Source organism: Eurypyga helias, unplaced genomic scaffold (genome assembly GCF_000690775.1).
Source record: "Eurypyga helias isolate BGI_N326 unplaced genomic scaffold, ASM69077v1 scaffold4882, whole genome shotgun sequence".
Lineage (NCBI taxonomy): Eukaryota > Metazoa > Chordata > Aves > Eurypygiformes > Eurypygidae > Eurypyga > Eurypyga helias.
In genome coordinates this window covers 118,651-141,059 of record NW_010237688.1, presented here as the reverse complement: position 1 = coordinate 141,059, position 22,409 = coordinate 118,651, and the positions used below count along the sequence as shown (strand labels likewise).

Genomic DNA, 22,409 nt, shown 5'->3' with positions numbered 1-22,409 from the left:
CAGTCCCAGTGCTGTCGAAATGATGTCCTCAGAAGGACAGAACAGAAAAGGGTTTGTAGCAGCTGGGAGGAACTTGGACCCACTGCGTAACTGCAAGGTCCAGAACCTCTCTCCCCCCGACCTGTCCCTCATTAGCTCTTCTTATCCTGCATTGTGAAATGATCTTTGTGCAATTAAATTTACTGCTTGTGAAGCTTAGGTTTCTTTTTATATTAACTGTAAGGACAAAAAAGAGCCTGTCCAAATTACCCCGTAGTTCTTATGCTAAATTAAAATACAGCAAAAGAATCGAGTTGGCAAAGAATTGGCGAGATCATTCAAATATTCTAAAATAAGAAATAACAAAAAGCGGTAACAGGTTAACATCAGAAAGCTCGAAGTCCCATAAACCCTTTGTGAGCTTCAGCTGCTTTTGAAAATATTGTCTTTGTTTCTGGTGCAAATTCCATGTAAAGTGTGCAAAAGTTGCACAAATAAAGTTCTGAAAAGAGAAATAATGGCCATTGTCTGGAAAACAGAGGGTTCAGCGTGAACAGGAGGAAACCCTTCTTCCCTGGGAGGGTGACGGAGCACTGGAACAGGCTGACCAGAGAGGTGGTGGAGTCTCCTTCCCTGGAGACTTTCTAAAGCTGCCTGGACTTGTTCCTGTGTGACCTACTCTAGGGGATCCTGCTCTGCCAGGGCGGTTGGACTAGATGATCTCCAGAGGTCCCTTCTAACCCCTACCACTCTGTGAATCTGGAACTCAGAAAGTACAGGAGCAAGGGTGAGACACAGGAGGTCTCATTTCATTTAATTAGAAAGTAAATTGCTAGTTGGGGTGGTGGTGAAGAATATTTGCAAACACGACTTAAAAGCTTGGGAAGCAAATGGAAAAAAAAAATAAAAAGAGGCTAAATATATTTTCTCATAACAGATCTTGTGATTTATATTACTCACCAAATTCCTGAGTGCGTGAGTCAATATTCAGGAATACTCATGAGTAGCGGCGCTGTACAGGACTGCTCCTCAGCTAATGCTGAAGAGGAATATGGGATACTGGGTTCAGTGTTGGTCTGTGAATTAGTAATCTCCTGAGGGCTGGTCCGGATCTCTTCTCTTCTTTAACAACTCTGAAGCTTACCGTAGGGCCTTGAATCATGCTTTACCTTTTTGTTGAGCAGGTTTGTAAGTATTTGGGGTCATGGTTACAGTAACTTGTGAGCTTTTGCTATCCCTAGTATCCAGCTATCCTGCAGAGGGATAAATAATAGAGCCATCTCAGAGGACGGCTGGATGGGTTCATTTCTAAGAGGTGATATACATAAAGCTCTGGAAATGCAGAAAGCACTGAGTAAGCACAAAATGTTACTATTACAGTACTGAACATTCAAGGAGGATTTATTTTGCTAAAAGTTACCTAATCAGAAGTCTTACTGCAAACTGTGGCTGGTTGATGCACCTTTGGAGACTCTGGCTCCGTGCATTTGAAAGCCATTAATCTAAGCCCCAGCTGGAGAGTGTAGTTCGCAGCGAGAAAGGTCTCAGATTTCAGTCTTTTGCTGGAACAACTTTTGCCATTTCCTGAATTTTAGGCAGGAGGAGGTTGATGGGAGAGAGAAGCGCTCCCCTGCTTTCTTTCTCTCCATCTTGCTCTCTGGCAACCCAAGGAAAAAGGCTGGACAGATGCGTTAAGCAAATGTTTCTGGCTTTCAAATGCTTCTGTGGTGCAGGTTGCCTTGCAAATTACAAATAATTCTTCAGTAGGGTACATCAGCAATTATGGATTATGATTCTAAATCTCTGTTGGATTTACTTTGCTGATTCAGATTTAAGTGGCAAATTAGCATTACTAGGTTTTGGTCCCGCCATAAACCAAAAATATGGAGATATTTCAAATGCCTGTGCATGTAAAATGTATTTATTTCACAAGTTCATGCAATTTTCATGACGGCCAAAGAAATTCAGATTAGAAGTCGTTCGCCCCAGCTGCTGGAGTTGTACGAAGATGCCGTGTTTTTGAAGACACATGGATTCATTCAGTCCTGAATCACAGCATCTGTTGACAGAAAAGCGTTAGAAGCAGGTAACTCCTTAGGGGAGGGAGATGCTGCGCACCAGGTGCCATTTGCCAGCTGAATGGAGTAAATCAGTAAGATCACTGAACTAGGATGGTAGATTTATTTGAAGGTTGGGCCTTCAGAGTTTTTATTATGGTACATGCCGCCTTCTGATGGTAAAACAAATAAAAACGCAAAGGTGCTGAGGTTACTTGTTTATATCCGGTGAAATTGGGCAACCTGTTTCTAACAGTTTCGGTTTTGTTTGCTTGCAGTTCCTACTTCTCCTCCCAAAGACGTGACCGTGGTGAGCAAAGAGGGAAAGCCTCGGACAATAATTGTTAACTGGCAGCCTCCATCCGAAGCCAATGGCAAAATTACAGGTGCAGTTTGCATGAGCAGTAACAGCAGATACGAGGTTCCTGGTTAACGGCAGAATATGATCTGCATAACTGTGTGAACACATTCCACACTTAATTTAGCCTAGAGCTAGCCAAGAGGTCTATATCTTCCTTGTCAATCTTTTTAGTAGCTCAGATTAATTATTTACTTTTGTACCTAGTAAAAATGTATTAAGATATAAACTAACTGCAGTGTGAAATTGGAGTCTAACCAGAAATATAATTGGAAGTTGAAGTATCTCAATAACCTTTGCCTTCATCAGCTTGTGCTGTTCTAATAGCGTGCCTCCAGAAATACATCTATAATGTGTCTGGCCCATCAGTATTTCATTTAGAAGACTCCATCCCAGTGCTTTTTGTCATCTTTGTGGCATTTTTGTGGCACAGAACAGACTTAAAGTCGGTTTATTAGTCCCCTGACATAATCACTAGGAGCAAACTTATTTGCCTTTGTAACTGCATCGCTATCGTGTAGGATAGATAAATCATTTTACACAAAATAATAATTAGTGTTTCCTTTCCGTAATTTCTGTTTGGATTCCTATTTCTAAAGGCTTTCTGGAATAATTCAGTTCAATTTTCCTTTTTTACAACAGGCTTTAGGGTTAAAGCAGACTTTTTTTGGCATATAGCTTGCGGTGTATGATTTTGCTTTTGTTCTCAGAATTAACTATGGTGCAGAATCAAACCTTTGAAACCTGCCACCAGCCAGCATCTGCTCTGGCAGTACTCTAGCCCAGGTTCCAGACAGGGGACTAAGACTAATTAGATCCCTCTGAAAAGGCTATACTGGAGACTCTTAACCTTTGATAATTACAGTGACTTCTAAGTAAGCTGTAAGGAAGACCCCTAAAAGGCAAAGAAGCACTAAGCAAGCAGCCCAAAGGCTGCAGGTAAGATGAGGTGGCTGTAACAGGTCGGTCTGCCTGGTGTCACCAGGGCAGGAGAGGTTGTGCAACACAACACCAGCGCACTGCTCTGCTGTGCCATCTGCCAAGGGTGTCTCACAGTAACAGACAGCAGCTTACTCTGCACCAGAATGCCTGTCTGAGCCATTTCTATGCCTCTGCATGCATGTAGCTCATTAGATGATGTGTATATATATTTTTTTATATTGGCTCTAAAGCCAGTTCTGTGTTACTATCAACAAGATGTTTCCTCTGTATGGGAAAGAACGTTTGTCTGGAGAAAGAAGAGCCTTTATCTTAGCTGCTGGTTGAAGGACTTGGTCGCTAGTGGTCAGCAAGAGTCATTCAGACAGGGGTGAAACGTCAGGCACAAATATCCCCAGGTTACATATGCTCTTGAAAAAATGAGCCTATCCCTTTACACCAAGTGTGTACATGGGAAAGGGGAGACAATGTACAGAGATCAGCATTTCCTTGCACAGTGTGATTAGCAAAATTACACACATTCCATTTCCCAGATAAAAACGTCTCTTTGCACTGTCTGTACTGTGAAGGAGAACCTTACACTTCTTCACACATGCTGCATGAAAGCGTATAGTATTTATTAGTTTTAGCATAAGCTAGAAAGCTAAAAAATACATCGTTCTGCGGTCACGCAGAGCCCACAAACAAGCAGGAGCTGGCAGGGCTGTGGGCTGAGTGCCCTCTGGTGGGGAGAGCCCCGGCAAGTGGGAGAGCGGCTTACTACGCCAGTAATCACTCATTAACTCCGCTCGCTTGGTTCTGTGCATCCAGCCACGCCGTACAGTCCAAGTGATGATGTCATTCCACCCGCTGGATAGCATGTCTGTGGCATTTCAGCTCTCATCTCCGTTCGATGTGGATGGGATGGATGTGAAATGCTGAACTGGGCTAATCTGGATGCCAGATGCATGTGCATCGTTAGTGGTTGCTGACTAATTAGTACAGTCATAAATTAATTCTGTAGTCTTGTGCCATATACTACATATACTATATAAACTAGAGTTTAAAAACATCCTGGAGTTTAAAAATTCTGTAATGGCTACAGTCCTTCTAACTGTTACCATATATACATACCTATACATACTTGTCCCTTCTTAAACAAGTTACAAATGTGTTGCTTTGTGACCTGTACAAGTAGCCAGGGAAGAAAGTAAGCATGCCAGCATATGCCTGGTGTTTCACATGTCGCCCTCCATGCCGTTCTGGTTGCTGCGAAGTATGTCAGTTTGGGGTATGTGCAGCATTTTCAGTTGATGTAAAAAAAAAAGTGGAAATCACTCTGGAGAACATCTCCCCTGGTCTTAGTGTAGCCCACAGACTGCTGGTCTGTGGGACAAGGGAAGCAGCAAGCTGTGCAGGAAGCATCTGACGACCATACCCTATATTTCTGCATGTATTTATTTAATGCTGGGGCTCTGTGTTTCTTACGTAACAAATGTGATTATAAGGCTTTTACTTCGTATTGATTGGTATATGCAATATATTTAACAACAAATCATAAACACTTCCCATACCTTCTTTCTGCGGCGTGCAAGATAATTTCAGTTCTCTTGGATTGTTGTCAACTTTGCTAATAAACTGAAAAATAAGAAAATAATTATAAACTGCTGAACACGTGTTCTTCAGCTGTGCATGAGTGTTTTGTTTGTTTAATGTTAACAATTTTCTATGAATATTAATACTTTGAGGATGTTTTGATAACAAGAGCTTGATGTTATTTTACATTACCTGGTGCACGAACAGGTAAAGAGATGAAAACAAGGAATTTTTTCGTATTTAATGAACAGTGTTCAAAGATGATTTTGGTATTTTAAATGGCTTTTTTCCTCTTCACACGTATTTTTCAACAGTTTAAAATTTAATGTGGGAAGGCTGTCTAATATTTGAATGCGTTCTTAGTCTTTGGAAAAGCAAGAATACACTTTCAGAAACTCCATAATCGTTTAGCTGTGCAAACATCACTGAAGTCAGTAGAACAGTAGATATGACTGTCCTGTTCTTCGATGTATGAAGTTATTTTGTTTTATCCTGTGACTAGGATACATCATTTACTACAGCACGGATGTGAATGCCGAAATACATGATTGGGTTATTGAGCCCGTCGTGGGAAACAGGCTGACCCATCAGATACAAGAATTGACCCTTGATACGCCATATTATTTCAAAATTCAGGCCCGCAACTCGAAGGGCATGGGGCCTATGTCTGAGGCCGTTCAGTTCAGAACCCCAAAAGGTAAAGCATCACGTATATCTAAAGATATTCCTCCTGGTTTTCTGAATGCAAATCCATAGGGATATCAGTAGCATGAATTTTATATTTAAACTGGAAAAGACAGGAAGACAATGGAGCTTGACTAGAATTTGACTAGAAATTTTCTATTGGATTGCTCTCTCATGAAGTTAGTACACATGCCAATCTCGTTCAGCTGTTTGATGAACTGTGTTCTGTCAAAATTGCTGGTGGGCACTTAGGTCATCTAGTGATTAATGTTGAGGGTCGATGTCCTAAATGTGCTGTTTAGAAAACCATTTTTAGTTGCTTTAAGGTCTAGGTGTTGTGTGTCACGCCTGCTCAGGATGAAGTGCTACAGAGCCGCGGGCTCTGGAGTTGGTAGCCAGCACACAACTGCTCACCAGGGACTGGGATGACACAGTGGGAAACGGTGTGACACCGCAGGCTCTTAAATCAAGAATGCTTGCTGATGGGTAACTAGCGAAACAGTACGTATGCATGATCGCTTGGAAAAAAATGTACTCTTAGGAAGGGTGAAAAATAGAAAGTTTTGTGAGTAGATTTTCTAACAGTACTTGCTCCATGTGAATATTGGTGGTAAGGAATGAGAGCTCTAGCTGGTGTACTTATGCTGTGTGAAACTTTAAATTCTGTCTCTTCTTTCCTTCAAGCCTTCTGATCTTGTCTTTTTTCCTTCCCTGTGCTTGTCCCACTAGCTGAATCCTCAGATAAAATGCCTAATGATCAAGGTAAATGAATAGCCACGCTTTCTCTTTCATTCCATCCTTCACACATTGTTTTTCCCGTCTACGTGCCGTTGTATTTCCTACGTGAAACACGTATCTGCTGCTCTAACTGTAAATGAGCACGTTCCTGTTGTGCTTTTCATAGTGGAAGAACTGGAAGTCCTGTCTGTGGTTTGGGTGTTAGGAATATAAAGTGATCTCTGTAGTCAGATGTCGCATGAAGGGACAAGTGGGTTGTGCCAGAGCTGAATCGTTCTGTCAAAATGAATTTGGATTAAGCGAATACTCCAGCCAGCCTCTGCCCACTGAAGCAAGATCTCAGTACGTAGAGGTGGAAGATCAAACAGTTATCTAATTAGCACAAGTGCTGTTTTGTGAGCTCTACATCTATAATTATTTTCATAATAAAGGAAAGTATGTCTGCTCTAGAAAGCTTTTTTGTAAGAGATTCTGCTTGTCAGCTCATTTAAACTCCAGGCTCTCCTGAAGAGCACCGCATTAGCTACTAAAAGCCTTAAGGTTTTAAAATGCTAGCTTGAAAAATGGTACCTTTGAGTTTACTACATTGAATTATAAGGTGAATGTCCCAGGGCTATTTTTGCTTTCTTCCACATAACCTACAAGCCCAATAAAAGGGGAAGAATTAGTCTAAAGGGATGAGTTTAAAAGGACATTGGCAAGCAACTTAGACATACAATTAAATAGATCCTAAAGGGGTTGAGAAGGAGCTGCTGCTTTTTTTTACTTGCTTTTCAACTTCTTACTTAGAAGTAATTTATTAAATATGCTTTTACCTTCTGTGTACTAATGCTGATAGTAGACAGTTATGGAGTAAATTCATATCCAGACTTGTGTAACGGAGATGGTAGGTGAGACTCAGGCTATCTGTGGGGAAGCAGATGCTCACCGTGTCATCATTACTGCTCAATTGCAAGCGGAAGGGACTAGGGAAGATTAAAAGCTTTTATTTAAAAGTTGCCGTTTTCTCTTCTGCACTATTCTAACCTCATTTCAGCAGATAACTAAATCTTCTCATCTGTCGTTACCATCCTAAAGTAACATGGTCTTCTAGTAACGATTTGGTTAGTATTTATCAAATTATATGATTTATTAAATCATAAAACTACATAAACCCCAAGGCTTTGGTTTCAGTGTCCCTGTAAGAACAGTTGGAGATTAGAAATGATGGCAGTAGGTTCAATGTGGAGAAGGAGAAGACGATCTGAAGAGCAGAAAAGCCTGCTCTGTGACAAGGTCACTAAACTGCAGAACTGTGGCCTTCAGGAAATGGCAGACAGGTTATTTGAGACTGGAAGGAACAAACCTACAGTGGGATTGACTCTCTCGTCTTAGTTGTTCTTTTTTTCTCTCCCCTACCTTAACGTTTTTCTTCTGCATGAAGCACACCATACTGTTCTCCCACCCGCTTCCACAGCACAGAGCTTGTCTGGGTGGCTGCTGCTGTCAGGCTTCAGGGAGCACACCGGCCTAGGGCAAAAGCAGAGGTTAAGGTATCTACTCCTAGTAAAACCAACGCCAAGTCAACATCTGTTGTCTGGCTGCAGATGGGCAGCATGGAGATTGACAAACTGAAAACCAGTTTCACGTAAATGTGATCTTAAACTGTTCCTTCGTATCAAGGAAATGGAAAACCTCAGCCACAAACTTCGTAAGGTGCTGGACAAAATGCTGCTGTCCACACAGAAGATGCACCTGTGCATATGTTTGTTCCGAGCACGGAGTGTAGAAGCAGGGCTTGTGCTGCCTGTTGTGACCAGCTGCTGCTGAGTGAGGCCATGAGTTCTGGTCCCTGTGCCACGTAAACTGCAGGGAGGAGTCAGTCATCTTTCAGCATGCGCTACACAAGACACAAGCTCCCCAGAATTTAAAGGCTAAACTGTTGATGGCTGGGTTTGGGAATTAGATACTGACTAGCCACTTGATTACGTTCCTAAATGTCGTGGTATTTTGCAAACTGGACTGTGTACCTCGTCGTTTCCTTCTGTTTTTCGGAAACGTGGAGACACGGCGCAGTCAGTGGCAGCGTCAAGGCCCCCTGAGCTGCCGCGCTCTGCAGGCGTTGTGCACAGGTAGCCATTCCCAAGGATGTCTACACCCTTTGGAAATGTGACTGCTTGCCAGAGTACTGCTTTCTCCGAATCACTGCCTTCCAACTTCTTTATCCCCTGAATGATGCCTATACTTTGTCACGTACACACACTCATATGGGGGGGTATATAAAATCCGCACTTGGCTGTGCGAGTACGTACGATGTTCGGGGAGCGCAGGCCCCAGGACAAACCGCACCGACTCAGGGTGTTACACCCATGGGTACCACGTGATCCCCGTTGGTCTGTGCAGGTGGCTTTGTATATCTTACTATCTACTCCATTATTTTATGTCATCTTTTAACTTCAGTAGCAATTATTTTAATTTTCTTTCACGGTGTTATTAAGGATATTGAATTACACTTGGCCAAGCACAGGCCTTTGCAGAACTCATTAGAAATATCCCTCGTGAATAATGATTCTGCAATTATAATTCTTATTCTTATCAGTTAATTAGCTGTTAATCTTGTTAATATGTGCCACATTGCTTTTTTATTATGCTATTTTTAACAAAGCATTGTACAGTACTCAGTAAAATGCTTTATGGAAGTCTAAACATAGTTCATCTGCATAGTTACTGTTACCAACCAAATTTATAGTCTGACATTCAGTTTGCTCGAAAAGACCTGTTTTCAGTAACACAGAAAGATGGGCATAAACGATACCACCATCTCCTATCTATCACCTTTTCCATGATCTTGCCTGTGTTAAGCCTCCAGCTGCTGCACTAAAAATGCTCAGAGAGTCTATTTGTCCTTTTAAAATACTGTCAGTGATTTTTATTCCCCTTTGTCCTGCAGCTTCTCTGGTGCTCCAGCACATCTTCATCTAGGGGTTTTCATGTCTTCTCAGTGCAAGTTACCTGGTCATACAGCTGCCCATTTATTAAATGCAAGCTGTCTAAAATTGTGTTGAATTATTTCATTGTTTTGGCAAAATTATTAGACCAGTACTTGAAAAGAGCACACGTTTTCACTGAAGGCAGCGTCCTCTCTAGACTGGAAGGTGCAATACGTCTTTCTCATTACAGATTTGTCCTGCAATACATCTTTTTCATTATTTTAGACTACATCTAACTCCTCACTGTTTATGTGTAATATTCCTTATACTTCATGGGGCTTAATCCATATTCTTACTGGTACTTTTTGCTGTTCTTAGCAACTGTCTGTATTTCACAGTGACTAATTTACAGGCTTTGACTTCGGGTCACAAGTTCCATTCTTTACACAACCTTTAACACTTAGTACTTCTTGACTGGAGTGGATTTTTAACAGAGAAAATCCTTCTTCTGACTGTAAAACTGCTGTATTTGCAGACTACTGTGTTTTTTGTGGTTTTGACTTTTTGTGCATAACAGTTAAAATCTGCAAAGTATTATGGATTCCTGTAACAAGAGGAATGTTGGTTTATGCATCTTGCTGTATGTTTCCCCTTCTACGGTATTTTTATCATTCATGATAATTTTGCCTTAGCTCATTTTAATGAAAACACAGAAGTAAAAGAACCAGGGTTTTGTATATCATTATCTGCAGAAAGCTTTCTGCTAACTCGGGAGAGGTCTTAACATTAGAGGTGAACTTGTGACTTCATCCTTCTTGCTGCAGCAGCAAGCGATCTAAATTAGACCTGAATTATGCAAGGGGAAGTACTTGTTAGAGTAAAAAGAGGGATGGCATTTCAGTTGGTAGGTCAGCTCTTGCATTTAGCACCTAGGAGCCCACTAGTAGTAGCCAAGGTTCTAGGGGGGCGGTGTAACTTGCCTCAGTTTGTAATAACAGGCGTAGAGATATGTTTACTTCCGCTGTCATCCTATAAACAAAATAGTTTTAAACTAATTAATTGGTTTTCCAAGGTTCCCCCAAAAAAACCCCAAACATTATTGTGATACTCAATTGTCACTTGTGGAAAAGATGAAACAAGCAGAAAAGAATGGGGAGAAGTTGAAAGTGGGGTTTTGTGGATAGGCAGGGGCATAGTATTACACTTAGAGTGCTTCCAGTCCTCTGCTGATTTCCAGTCGTCCACACTCAACTGTCATTGGGTATTAGGAAAAGAAACCTGTATCATTACCGTTTCAAGATGGTTAACTCTCTGCACAAGTGTGGCAAAGCCATTTCCTTTATTATATACCTGTGTATTAGTGCAAAGAATTTTTGTTACAGTTTTTAACGTTAATGCTAGTAGAGGCTCCTAAGCTTACTAAGGAAAATAGTAGCACAGGAAACTAATTAAAGAGCTCTGTAGAAGAAGTGGTTCTCTTGGAGAAACACGGTTGCGGTTCAAATCATGTTGTAGGGGAGAGAAAAGGAGAAAAAAACGCTCCCAGTGGTTCAGAGAAGTTCTGAAAGTGCCACCTTAGGCTGAAGTGTGCGCTGATGCGTGTGTGTATATATGTGTCTATAAAATTACCACGTGTGTGACCTTCTCAGCTTCAGGATCTGCGGGGAAAGGAAGCCGCCCGGTGGACATAGGACCAGATTACAAACCACCACTTGGTGGTAAGTGCTGTTGTAAACCTTTTCGGTTTCTGTGCAGGTCTCTTGATGTATCCTACTGAAAATAGTAACTGTTTACAGCCCCAATTACATCTGCTGCAGTAACTTTTTCTCTTTATGATGATAGTTGTTCCCACTCCAGAAATCGTATCATGGTTCTGTCGGAGTGTTCTCGCCTACTGTGTGGGACGCATGGAAAAAACAGCACTGCGTGCATTTACATTTCAGTGGATAAGCAGATCTTGTTTCCAGTTTAGTTTTAAATGGCTGCTATAGTGCACAAGTGTAAAATTAAAATTCAGTAAGAACATACCAGGAAGGAAACAATCGTCTTAACTCCTTCTCCTTATTAGCACTGTGCATTGAGGATGCCTTGCCCTAAGGCAGCGCTCATTAGTGTTACATAAAGTGTGTTTCCTTTCAGCGGACAGTGAACGCTGGAGAATGACACCAGTTCACGTGATTATTAGGTCCAAGGGTGTGCCTGTGGGGCTGTAGTTTTAGCAAGGTTCCAGGTTAACTCTGCTTAGACTCTAAGCTATTGCATTTTTTTACAACTATTGGAGTAGGGTGAACATAGATTTTTATAGACAATTAGTTGGAGATGGGCTTATAAAGCACCTTATGGATTTAACAATTGTACAGAAACACAGTTGGCAAATGACAAAAAGTAAGCAAGCACTTCGCTTGAATTCCTAGCAGACAAATCATCCTTCTCATTCTGCTAATCTGTATGATTCGGAGAAGTCTGTGATGGGCACTGTTTGCTTTTGATGGGAATTTTTTCTGTACAATAAATAACCCCTTTCTCCCAACTCAAACTCTTACAGGCAGTAACAGTCCCCACGGAAGTCCTACTTCTCCCTTAGACAGCAACATGCTCCTTGTCATCATAGTGTCTGTTGGAGTGATCACCATTGTCATAGTGGTGGTAGTCGCCGTCTTCTGCACTCGGCGTACGACTTCTCACCAAAAAAAGTAAGGTCTGCGGGTGGCACTTTGCCCTGTTCTACCTTTATCACATATTTAATCTTTTCTTTATTGATGCTTTGGAGTTTATTACTTGTGGGCTGTAGAAATTTTGTTCTGACAACAGATGAGTAGTGCAGTTTGGATTCTTGTGTCAGAAGATAACGCCTCAATACAGCTGAGTTATCACGTGTGTGATGATGACGTTCTAGTGTTTCAGAGCTTACAAACCATCAGGAGTTTACAGGCAAACTGGGGCAATGCTTTATGCACTTGACCCTCTCTGAGGAGAAATTGTTTAAAATACTGGGATTATCTGGCTTTTCCCTTTTAAAATCAGCTCTGTGTGTCCGCGGTACTGGCAGCATTTTCTGGTGAATGTCTTGCCAGCAGTTTACATGGTCATCTGAGAGCTAATGTCTCATTACTGAGAGCAGCCCTGAGGGGAAGGACTTGGGGTACTGGGGGATGAAAAGCTGGACATGAGCCGGCTGTGTGCGCTGGCAGCCCAGAAAGCCAACCGTATCCTGGGCTGTATCCAGAGCAGCGTGACCAGCAGGGCGAGGAGTGTGTGTGGAGGGCAGTGCTGGAACTATACGTTTCACTTTTCTGAAATTCCATCATGTCAAATGTCTGCCTCGCGATCAGCTTGCTGCTGCTGCTGCTGCTATTCACCAGCGAGGAAAGAGCACGTTGGTTAGATGTGTCTAACCTGAGCAGTGGTAAAGTGAATATTCTCCTCATTAATCTTTGGTGTTAACCATCCTATTGGCATAATTGGCTATTTCCACGTTCCTTCTACAGCTGTTGTCGGAGGTTGTTTGTAAGCCCTGGAGTACAGACACAGCATGATGTACATACACTTTGTGTTTACAATATTCTCTTAATAGCCATAAGTACTGGAAACTTAATTTTTGTTAATGAAAGCTTAGACTGTAGAGCACAGTTCTGCAGCATGTGGTAGCATTTGAGACAAATTTCATGGCACCAGAGTTGCAGAATACGCTTTGAGGTGTCAGATGTGCTTGTATGTAAAATTCAGAGCTTCCTGCCCAGTGGGTAGCTTTTGCTCAGCTGGATACAAGATCTGAAGGAAATCTCAGTGAAAATTTGCCTTTTTCAACAAGTGAAAAGAAACCTAAAAAAAACTAAGAAAAGAAATCTAAAAACATTACATTTGTTTTCCTTCCCAAGGAAACGAGCTGCCTGCAAATCAGTGAATGGGTCCCATAAGTACAAAGGAAACTCCAAAGATGTCAAGCCTCCTGACCTCTGGATCCATCATGAAAGGCTGGAGCTCAAACCCATCGATAAATCTCCAGATCCCAATCCAATCATGACAGATACCCCAATCCCTCGCAACTCCCAAGACATCACCCCAGTTGATAATTCCATGGACAGCAACATCCATCAAAGGCGGAATTCCTACAGAGGTGAGCTATCAGCAAATACTTTGACCATGATGTTTAAAATAACATACATTTTACGGTATCTGGAGAAATCACTTTATTGCCGTATTATTCAGTTACCCTTACTGGGTTTTGTTCTTATTTTCCAAGTAGTGAGTTGGTTTCGTGCCTGGTTTATAAGACTCTGAAAAGGATGTACCGCATGTTTTAGTGAGGCAGTTGAGTGCCCAGGATTTAAATCATGAATTTCCCGTGGTAAATACTGATGAGTAGTCAGATCATCTAACAAGTGTGTCGTATTAAAACGTTGAGATGTGTGTGACATTTCAGCGGTCAAACACACAATCAGATCCTGGTGCTTTACCCAGCTATCGCTCAGCTCTTGAGGTGGGGGTGAGTGTTCACTCGGTGGGCAGTTAACTTGTTAATCTACCACGTCGTACCCCCACGTCTGACTCTGTACTGCCCCTCATTGCCCACAGCTGCTCTGCCAGAGACTTGTGTTTGCATTATGGCCTGGAGAGTTTCTCCAGTGCGCAATAATCTTTACCCTAACTGTCCTTTTTTTCACCTTTTAGTGAAGGATGAAAGAGCTGGTTTTATCAATTATGAGTCACAGAACTGCTTACAAACAGGACAGCCCAGAAATAAAGGGAGGAGGATTGAAATCAGCTGGTATGGTATCACAGAAGTCTTACTATAACGGTAAATAACCTTCAGTATTTTTCCTTCAGGACATGAGTCCGAGGATAGCATGTCCACACTGGCAGGAAGAAGGGGGATGAGGCCCAAGATGATGATGCCTTTTGATTCTCAGCCACCTCAGCGTAAGTCAACAGCCCACCCACCAGCTGGCTTGAAACGGGGAGCACCCAAACAAGCCACGTTGCTACCTGTGCACAGGCAAACACACATACCGCCTTCCTCCTTACTTCTCCCAAGTAATTCTGTCGTATCTGCAGTGGCAGCAGTTCAGAGACGGTATCCTGAATCCCTTATTGTGAGGGCAGAGTCAGGTCCAGTTAAAATGCAAAACCAGATAGCTGTGTTGGAGCGAGTGGGAAGCATGCTGCAGAAGTGGGGAGGAGCGAGGAGCGTGTCCAACAGTCTGTCTGTCCCAGTCTCCAGCAGTGGCAACTGCAGGTGCTTTTTAGAGAGAGCCTATAAGCCTGGCTGCTTTTTATAGTCCATTCCCTTTGTACTCTGCCAGTATCCAGCTGTTACATAGGAATTGTAGAGGGTTGGTAAATCTCTGTCAGGTTCTTCTCCACTGTTGGATTTCTTCTCCTCAGACCAGTCATAGCCATTTTACCTCCCCTCATGAGGGAGCTACGCCATCCCTTTTATCACTTTACTTGCCATTCTCAGAACCTTGAGAGGCAGAGAGGCCGGAGCTGCACACAGTAGCACCAAGGTCTTACATAGCAGGAAACCATGTCCTCTGCCTTGTTCTCCGTACCTTCCTTGATGAAAAGCCATTTAGTTGGCTTTTTGAGCTAATGATATCAGAGATACCATGTCTCCAAAAACTCTTTGCTGAGCTGTGACTGCCAGCTCTGAGTGCGGTGGCGTGTCGGTGCTGTTTGGGTTAGTTTGCCCCTGGTGTGTTACTGTGCCTTGAAGCGATGCGAAGGTTTGCCTCGCTCAGTCTTGAGAGGTCCTTCTGGAGTTCCTTGCCATCAAAATAGCATTTGACTACCCCAAAGACCTCAGTACTATTGACAAATATTTCTCTGATTGCTTCCATGTCTGGGTCACTGAGGAAGATAATTGATTAAAACCACTCCCTGCAACTGATACCTGGGGAATCTCATGATGACTATCCTCTGTCTTGAAATCAAGGATAATCATCAAGCCCTTCCCTTTGCCTCTTCCTTTCAGTCCATAAAAGAGCTTTCCCTCCAACAGTAACTTACGTTTTTAACTTCAGTGTGGACCCTTGGCAGAGCTTTTTTGAAGACAGTAAATACAGCTATATTTTCAAACTCTGAGGTTAGTGAAGCAGGATTTTCTTCTACAGGAGTCATGCTTACTCTTATCTAAATAACTATGCTCCTATCTGCAGTGATCTTACTACTCTTACACCTAAATTTTAATATATCTGCTGTCCCCATTGCATGGTGTCCACTGTCTGTGGACACTTCTTGACCAGCTGTGGTTTACAGTCCACCCTCATATGGCAAACCAAAATCAGTACGGATTTATGCTAAAATGCGGCAGTGACTTAGGAGCAGCTTCTGAAACAAGTCAGCTGCTCATGCAGTAGGAGAGAATTGGAGAGCTGGGGCAGTGGATCACCACATGTCTCAGTGCAAGACATCCCCGCGTCTGGGCTGGTCCCCTGATGTACTGAGAGGAGGTGGCTCTGAAGGAGTAGCACTGCTCACCTGTTGAAAAGGGTACCAAAAGCCCACAATACGTGCGGCAGCTTTGCCCCACAATGTGTCTGTTACACTAGTTTATTAGAACAGGGATAGACCACCAATGGGGGCTGAGGTTTTGCAAGTCTGGCAGAGCAGACTCTTAAATGAGGGGGATGTCTGGTTTGTTATTTCTGTCTGTGTGTTTCCCAACCAGTTAGTGATGATTTGAGCAAAAGTGATGATTTGAAATTCTCCAGCACATCTGGAGAATTTCCAGTAAAGGTTCAAAAGGAAATAACCAACCAACCACAGCCTTTTTTTTTTTTTCTTTATGGTGCTAGTGGTAGCATTTCCCTTCTGTTTTCTGTGTTGAGTCTCTTTCTTTTGGATGATTTTAAGCAATTCAGTATTTTAGCCTGACATAAGAACTAAATTCTGCGCATGCTTTTCCTCCCAGCTGGGGAGCTGTGAGAGTTTGTTTTGTTGTTACCACAAAAGAGTGAGGGCAAAGGATGATTTACATTAAGTCTAAAATGCATGTCTCGGAAGCAGGAAAAAGAAAACAGCAAGATTAAAGGGGGGGGAGTAGGAAGAGGATTTTGGTTTGGGTGTACTGTAGCAGAGCTTAGTACTGTCTGCACAGAGGGAATGGATGGAGCCTTTGGTGCCTCGTCCTACTCTTATCATTTGTCTTGCGTTATTTAATTAACCAAAGATGCCACATTTGGCTACAATGTTAAGAAATTTAATGGCAGCCAGAAATTCTTTTGGAATCTGAGCTCACATCTTTCCTGTATTAGGTCTGACATTTATAGCACAGCATGAAATACATGGGAATTCTAAAGGGAGCTGAACTTCGTTTTTCTCAAGTGTAACAGAAAGTACTTGAAAGATGCAAGAAATGCACTTTCTGCACAGGAAAATGAAGAGCTCCACCTCTTTTGGGGGTTTTCTGTTTTGTTGTAGAGGGAGATCAAGTGCTGGAACAGAGTCGGAAAATTGGTTTTAAAATATCATCTTGGTGTCATTGTAAATCTGCTGAGCAGTTGGCTCCCCTGTTGAGTGGCTCTGTGGGAGAAGGGAGGGATATGGTGCATTTCAGTACATGTGCATGCTTGTCTGTATGGTAAGCATTTTTCTGTCTTGTGTTCATTCACAGCTGTGATTAGTGCTCATCCCATCCATTCACTCGATAACCCTCACCATCATTTCCACTCCGGCAGCCTCGCTTCTCCAACTCGCAGCTATCTCCATCACCAGGTCAACCCGTGGCCGATTGGCACATCCATGTCCCATTCAGACAGGGCCAATTCCACAGGTGAGAGATAAATGACCAGTTAGATTTTGCTTGTGGTGGAACAATGACTGAAATGTGTGGAAATCAAAGCCTGAAACTTAACTCATTGGTCTCCATTGTGGTGGTCCGTGAAGGGCAGAGTGATGGGCTGAAGTACAGACAAAATCCTTGACAGGTTGAGTTTCCTGTAAACAGTTGCTTGTGTAGATCAGATATTGATCCCTGAGGAACATGATGATGTCCTTGGAAAAGGAGCCTTCATGTTGCATACACAATGTCCAGTAGGAAGTGGTGAGGCACTGGGACAGGTTGCCCAGAGAAGCTGTGGGTGCCCCATCCCTGGAAGTGTCCAAGGCCAGGCTGGATGAGGCTTGGAGCAACCTGGTCTAGGGGAAGGTGTCCCTGCCCATGGCAGGGGGGTTGGAACTGGATGGTCTTTAAGGTCCTTTCCACCCCAAACCAGTCTGTGATTCTGTAAGATTGCTTATTCTGAAGCCTTCAGCCCTGGAGTCTGAAACATCAGATTAAATCTAATTTGAGCTACATAATACGATAACTTTTTTCCTAATTAGTTGTGTTTAAAACCAAGAGAGGATGAAAGTCCAGACCTCACGACTGAGAGCCGACATTAGTTCATCTTCCTGAAGTACACAGAAAATTGCAGTGATTTCATTTTCAAACTTGAGGCACAATCATTTGCGGTAGTTTTTGTAACGCCTCCAGTGCTCTGAAAAATTCTGAAGCAACAGTATTGCTGAATTGCACGTAGATAACATCTGGAGATGAAGTAAGGTGTGAGCTTCCCTAGTTTAAGGTTTACATCAGAATTAAGGTGCCAGCGTTGTCTCTTTATGAAAACAATTCATGAGGCTGCAAATACAGGGGCAGACGGTATGTTAGAGGCAGTCTGTTTATACTGCTGAAGTGACAGCTCTCACAATCCAGATCATTTCCTGCATGTGGTCCGAGTAGGATCACAAAGCCCTAAATTCAGGATACCATCTCATTGTTCTCCTACATCAGGGTGGAGCCTGCTACAGACTAATAAATGAAGCCTGTGATTTTATTTTAGCTTTCAGCAAGTATAAAGGGGTTTCAAGTTTATCTCAGGAACAAAGTTCTCTGAATGCATGACAGCAACATACACATAACGTACACCTGTTTGAGAGTGCCTGTACTGCCACTCAGGGGCCAAATAAGGATGAAGATGTGTTCCATGCTGTTTATCTGAGGTCGTCTTACATGTAGCTGTTTCAGTGCAAGACTGTTGGCGTGGTGGAATCATGCAGTTCCCAAGCTTATTTTGTTATTAGACAGCTGTTGCCATTCAGCCTTAAAACAGGACAGTTACACAAACTTGATGTTATTTGCTACACAGTGCATCTGTGAATTCACTTCTTAGCTTGTAACAGCAATCTTGGAAAAGGTGCTTGCAAACGTTTTGTTTCCATCTGACCACAGAGAATGCTCCTGTTAAAGAAAATAAACCACTTGTTTTGTTTTCTGTTGTAGAATCTGTTCGAAACACACCGAGCACGGACACCATGCCAGCTTCCTCGTCTCAGACGTGTGCTGACCATCAGGATCCTGAAAGCACCGCCGGGCCTTACCTGCCTACAGCACAAGAGGAGGATTCGGCTCAGAACCTCCCTACGGCACACGTCCGTCCTTCCCACCCGCTGAAGAGCTTTGCGGTGCCAGCGGTCCCACCGGCCGGCTCCGTGTACGATCCTACGTTGCCCAGCACACCCCTACTGACGCAGCAAGGTGAGCAGGGCAGAACTGGCAAGGCACACTTGCCAAAAAGAGAGCGAGGAGAAACAAAATCTTAAGCAGCTCCTTAAGGGGCAGGGACTAGACTTGGGCATCAATGGAAATATGCCAGAGGCTGGAGTGAATTTTGTTGGTGTAATTTTCAAGGCCCTTTTCTTTTATGTACGTAGATAAACGGGACAAAAATTCAAATTCAGCATTCCATAATTTGAAGTGTTCACTTTCCTCTAGTAGAATCCTTTTTATTCTCCTACTTTCAAGAGCTTTCTGAATAGGCAAAAGAACTAATTAACTGAGGCATAACTATATAACAATTTATTTTAAGCTCCTAACCATCCAGTTCACTCGGTGAAGACGGCGTCAATTGGGACTTTAGGAAGAACTCGACCTCCTATGCCCGTGGTAGTTCCCAGTGCCCCTGACGTGCAGGAGACCACCAGGATGCTTGAGGACTCGGAAAGCGTAGGTACTCTGACACTGCCAGTGGCTTTCTTTGGCAGTGCTTATCCAGCTGTGGTGAATGTCTCTCTATACGGTACTTGTAAACTTTAGTCATGTCTGCACTCAGACTTTCGAAGGCAGAGGATAATGGGGCTTCTGACTTTGCCCAAGTGCAAACCTAGTGAGAAAATCTAGTGCAAATATCTTCTGCACGAGGAATTTAAGTTAGAGAATTAAATTGCAAGTGCTAGTAGTGCTTTCTACATCAGAAAATTACTTAAGAGCAACCTTCATTCCTAATGACACAGCACTGAACATATGCTGGGCTTCCATCTGTTCCTGTCCACAAGGCCCACTCGGTCAAAAACTGAGAATCCTTGGACATTTTGGCTGAACTGAGGCTGTTAGCTGAACAGAGAGTAATGCTCTCTGAGATTTTGTTTCCTGACTGATGCTCGACACCAATTTTGGTTTCTGCTAGCCTATCACAATTCCAAGAGGAGAGTAAAGACAGATACCACCTACAGCAACAGTCTTTTCATTCGTTACAGTACGGAGCACCTGATGGAGCTTTGGGTTATGACTGAGGCTTCTATATGCTGGCGACCAGACTGGAGCTCTGGAAGTGCCCCGCACATCTGTTTGTTGCCTGCTTGTCTGGATGGAAAGAGGGCCTTTGTTCACAGAGCTGAAGGCCTCCAACAGTGCCGTTTGCTCTTCTGTACAGCTTGAGATGTGCTTGTGCTCGCTCTGAGATGTCATTTATTTCTGTCTGGTTTGCAAGCACCCAGATCCTGTTAAGTCATGCAGCTGCAGCTTCCTGAGCTGCTGCAGAGCATCCAAAGTGTCACTGCAGATGGGAAACTTAACATTAGTGCCAGAATGTTTAAAGCCATCATCCCAAATATGTTTTTAGATACTCACAGGAAAGTGTTCCGACTTCCTGGGAAAAATGCAACTGTTGGGCTTCTTTGCAAATAGCTTTTAAGAGGTGAGGATGGTTTGGGTGTCAGGACCTGGAAGAGCTGTTTTCCTTTGAGATTGCAAGCCAAGAAGTTATTGCATTAGCTTTTATATTGCTGCTGCAGGAAATGCTTATTTTGAATTAATTTTTCTTTTATATCTTGTTTCCTTGTTGTCCCTTTCTTTTGTCACCCTCTTGATTTTATTTCTGTATGCGCTGGTCTAGAAACTGTACGCATGCTTGATTTAGTGCACTTTTGCCTTTCTGTCTAGTTGTCACTCCTACTTTATTCTTCTTTTTGGTTGGTATGAAAAATATACTCATTAGTATTCATCAACAGATTTGTAATATTTAAATATAGCCATTAATAAATACCTTCATTAATAAATCAGTCCAGTATAAAGTCACCATTAGTACACTAAATACTAGTTAAATTAGGAGTTTAAAAAATTAGGATTATGTAGCTATTATGTTCTGGTTTTTTATGAGACCCTGTAGGAATGAGTCTGAGTACTCCCTGCTCACTGCTATTTAATGTTGTCAATAGTCAGCTGCATTCATTTCTATGTAAATGAAAGAAAATGTTTGTATCTAGAAGCAAAAGAAGTGAGATCACAGAGCTGAGGGCCTCGCTCTGGGAAGGACTCCAGTTGTATGGTACGCAGTCAGCTGAGCGGTAGCTTTAATATCAGACTCTAGCCAGAAGGTCTCATCATGGACCGTAAACATACAGAGCAGAAACTATCAAACGGGAGTTCTGTTGCTTCGGACTTGGCACTGGCAGAGCTGGCATTGGAATACCACGTGCAGCCATGTTGAGGGGGTGAAGAGGGTTTGAGGAAACGCTCCGAGAACACAAGGGGTTGAAAACTACATAGTATTGGGAAAGAACTGGCCAGCTTAGAAAAGATTTTGAGTTTAAATAGAAACCATAAGCTATCTACATACACAAACAACTATCATAATTCTGTTACCAATGTCCTACGGATAAAGCTAGACCGTTGAGGCTGAAAATGGAGTATAATTTATAACAAGCACAACGATTCTCCTAACAGTTTTATTGATGCGATTCCTCTGACCTTTTTTTCCAGTTAAGCTGGGAAGATTTGTCCAAAATACCCACTTTGGTTCAAAAGAAGTTGTTATCTTGAAGTTGATACAAGGAAAACAGATAAGACGATCACAGTCTTAAAAATCAGAGAAACTATGAGTCACTATTGCAAAGAGATCTGCACTTAAAATAGCGCGTTGTTTCAAGCTATTAATTCCTGTAACTGTCGATGCTTCTGCTTATTCATGTATTCAGTCTGTGCCAGAATCACTGACCACTTTGTCCGTGTCTTAGTCTGTCTCTCTTTAAAGAAACCAAGTCACCTTGCCAATAACATTTTACATCTCCCACAGAATTATGAACCAGATGAGCTGACCAAAGAGATGGCCCACCTGGAAGGACTTATGAAGGACCTTAATGCCATCACTACAGCATGACCACCTTCACCAGGACACGGCTCCAAACAGTTTCACAAGTCTTCAGACTCAGCCTTGGAACACAAGGAATTGTACAGAGGGGAAGAAAAAAAAAAAAAAAAATCCAGAAAGAGGGGACAGCACATGAGAGCATCCACAGAAAGCAAACAAACCAGCCAGCGCGTTTGTGCTACAGCTGGTCAAAGAGAGATGACCTTTCCTGGCATCGTCCTGCAATGACTTCATTGCCAAGCTGAATTCCATTTACCTGCCGAGACCATGCAGGGTGGGACGCATCAGGCTGAAATCCAGCATCCAGACAAAAGGAAAGAAAAGTGGAATTCACGTATTTTTTTTTTCTGGTCAGGTTTTGTCTCAGTGGTGTGATTGCCCTGCCTTTTCAGTGTTGGACATTCGCATTTATGTACAATTTTGTGTTTTTATTTTATCTTTTTTTATAAAAAGGAAAAAATATTGTAATCAAAAAAAAAAAAAGGAGAAACTGTTGTTTTTCACAGCCTAGACTGACGTTTGACTGCTTGTTCTATTGTGTATGAAAATTCATTGCCAGCGTGGGTTGTTCTGTTTTGTTTTTTATTCTGCGTATAATTACGTCCCCTTCTGGCAGTTAATCCATGGCCTTTTGGGATGCTGCACTGCTCTTTGTAAGCTTTTTTTATTATTTTTATATTATAATTATTAAAAGCCTGACTTTCCTCTTTCATCACTGTGAGATTACCAGTCTGTTTGAATTGAAATGTAATTTGAAAGG

General features: G+C 42.5%; 1 protein-coding gene across 1 annotated transcript in view; it reads left to right on the top strand.

The window, feature by feature from the left end:
• NEO1 (neogenin 1) overlaps positions 1 to 21,658 on the top strand; it is a gene marked incomplete at its 5' end in the record, with an annotated part of 46,339 nt that extends 24,681 nt beyond the window's left edge. The window contains 11 exons of the mRNA XM_010147537.1: positions 2,315 to 2,422; positions 5,411 to 5,605; positions 6,322 to 6,354; positions 10,889 to 10,957; positions 11,785 to 11,932; positions 13,118 to 13,356; positions 14,067 to 14,159; positions 16,855 to 17,013; positions 18,505 to 18,759; positions 19,091 to 19,227; positions 21,575 to 21,658. Of these exons, the coding sequence (XP_010145839.1) occupies positions 2,315 to 2,422; positions 5,411 to 5,605; positions 6,322 to 6,354; positions 10,889 to 10,957; positions 11,785 to 11,932; positions 13,118 to 13,356; positions 14,067 to 14,159; positions 16,855 to 17,013; positions 18,505 to 18,759; positions 19,091 to 19,227; positions 21,575 to 21,658 (1,520 nt within the window). The remainder of the gene's footprint in view (positions 1 to 2,314; positions 2,423 to 5,410; positions 5,606 to 6,321; positions 6,355 to 10,888; positions 10,958 to 11,784; positions 11,933 to 13,117; positions 13,357 to 14,066; positions 14,160 to 16,854; positions 17,014 to 18,504; positions 18,760 to 19,090; positions 19,228 to 21,574) is intronic.
• Positions 21,659 to 22,409: the final 751 nt, after the last annotated feature.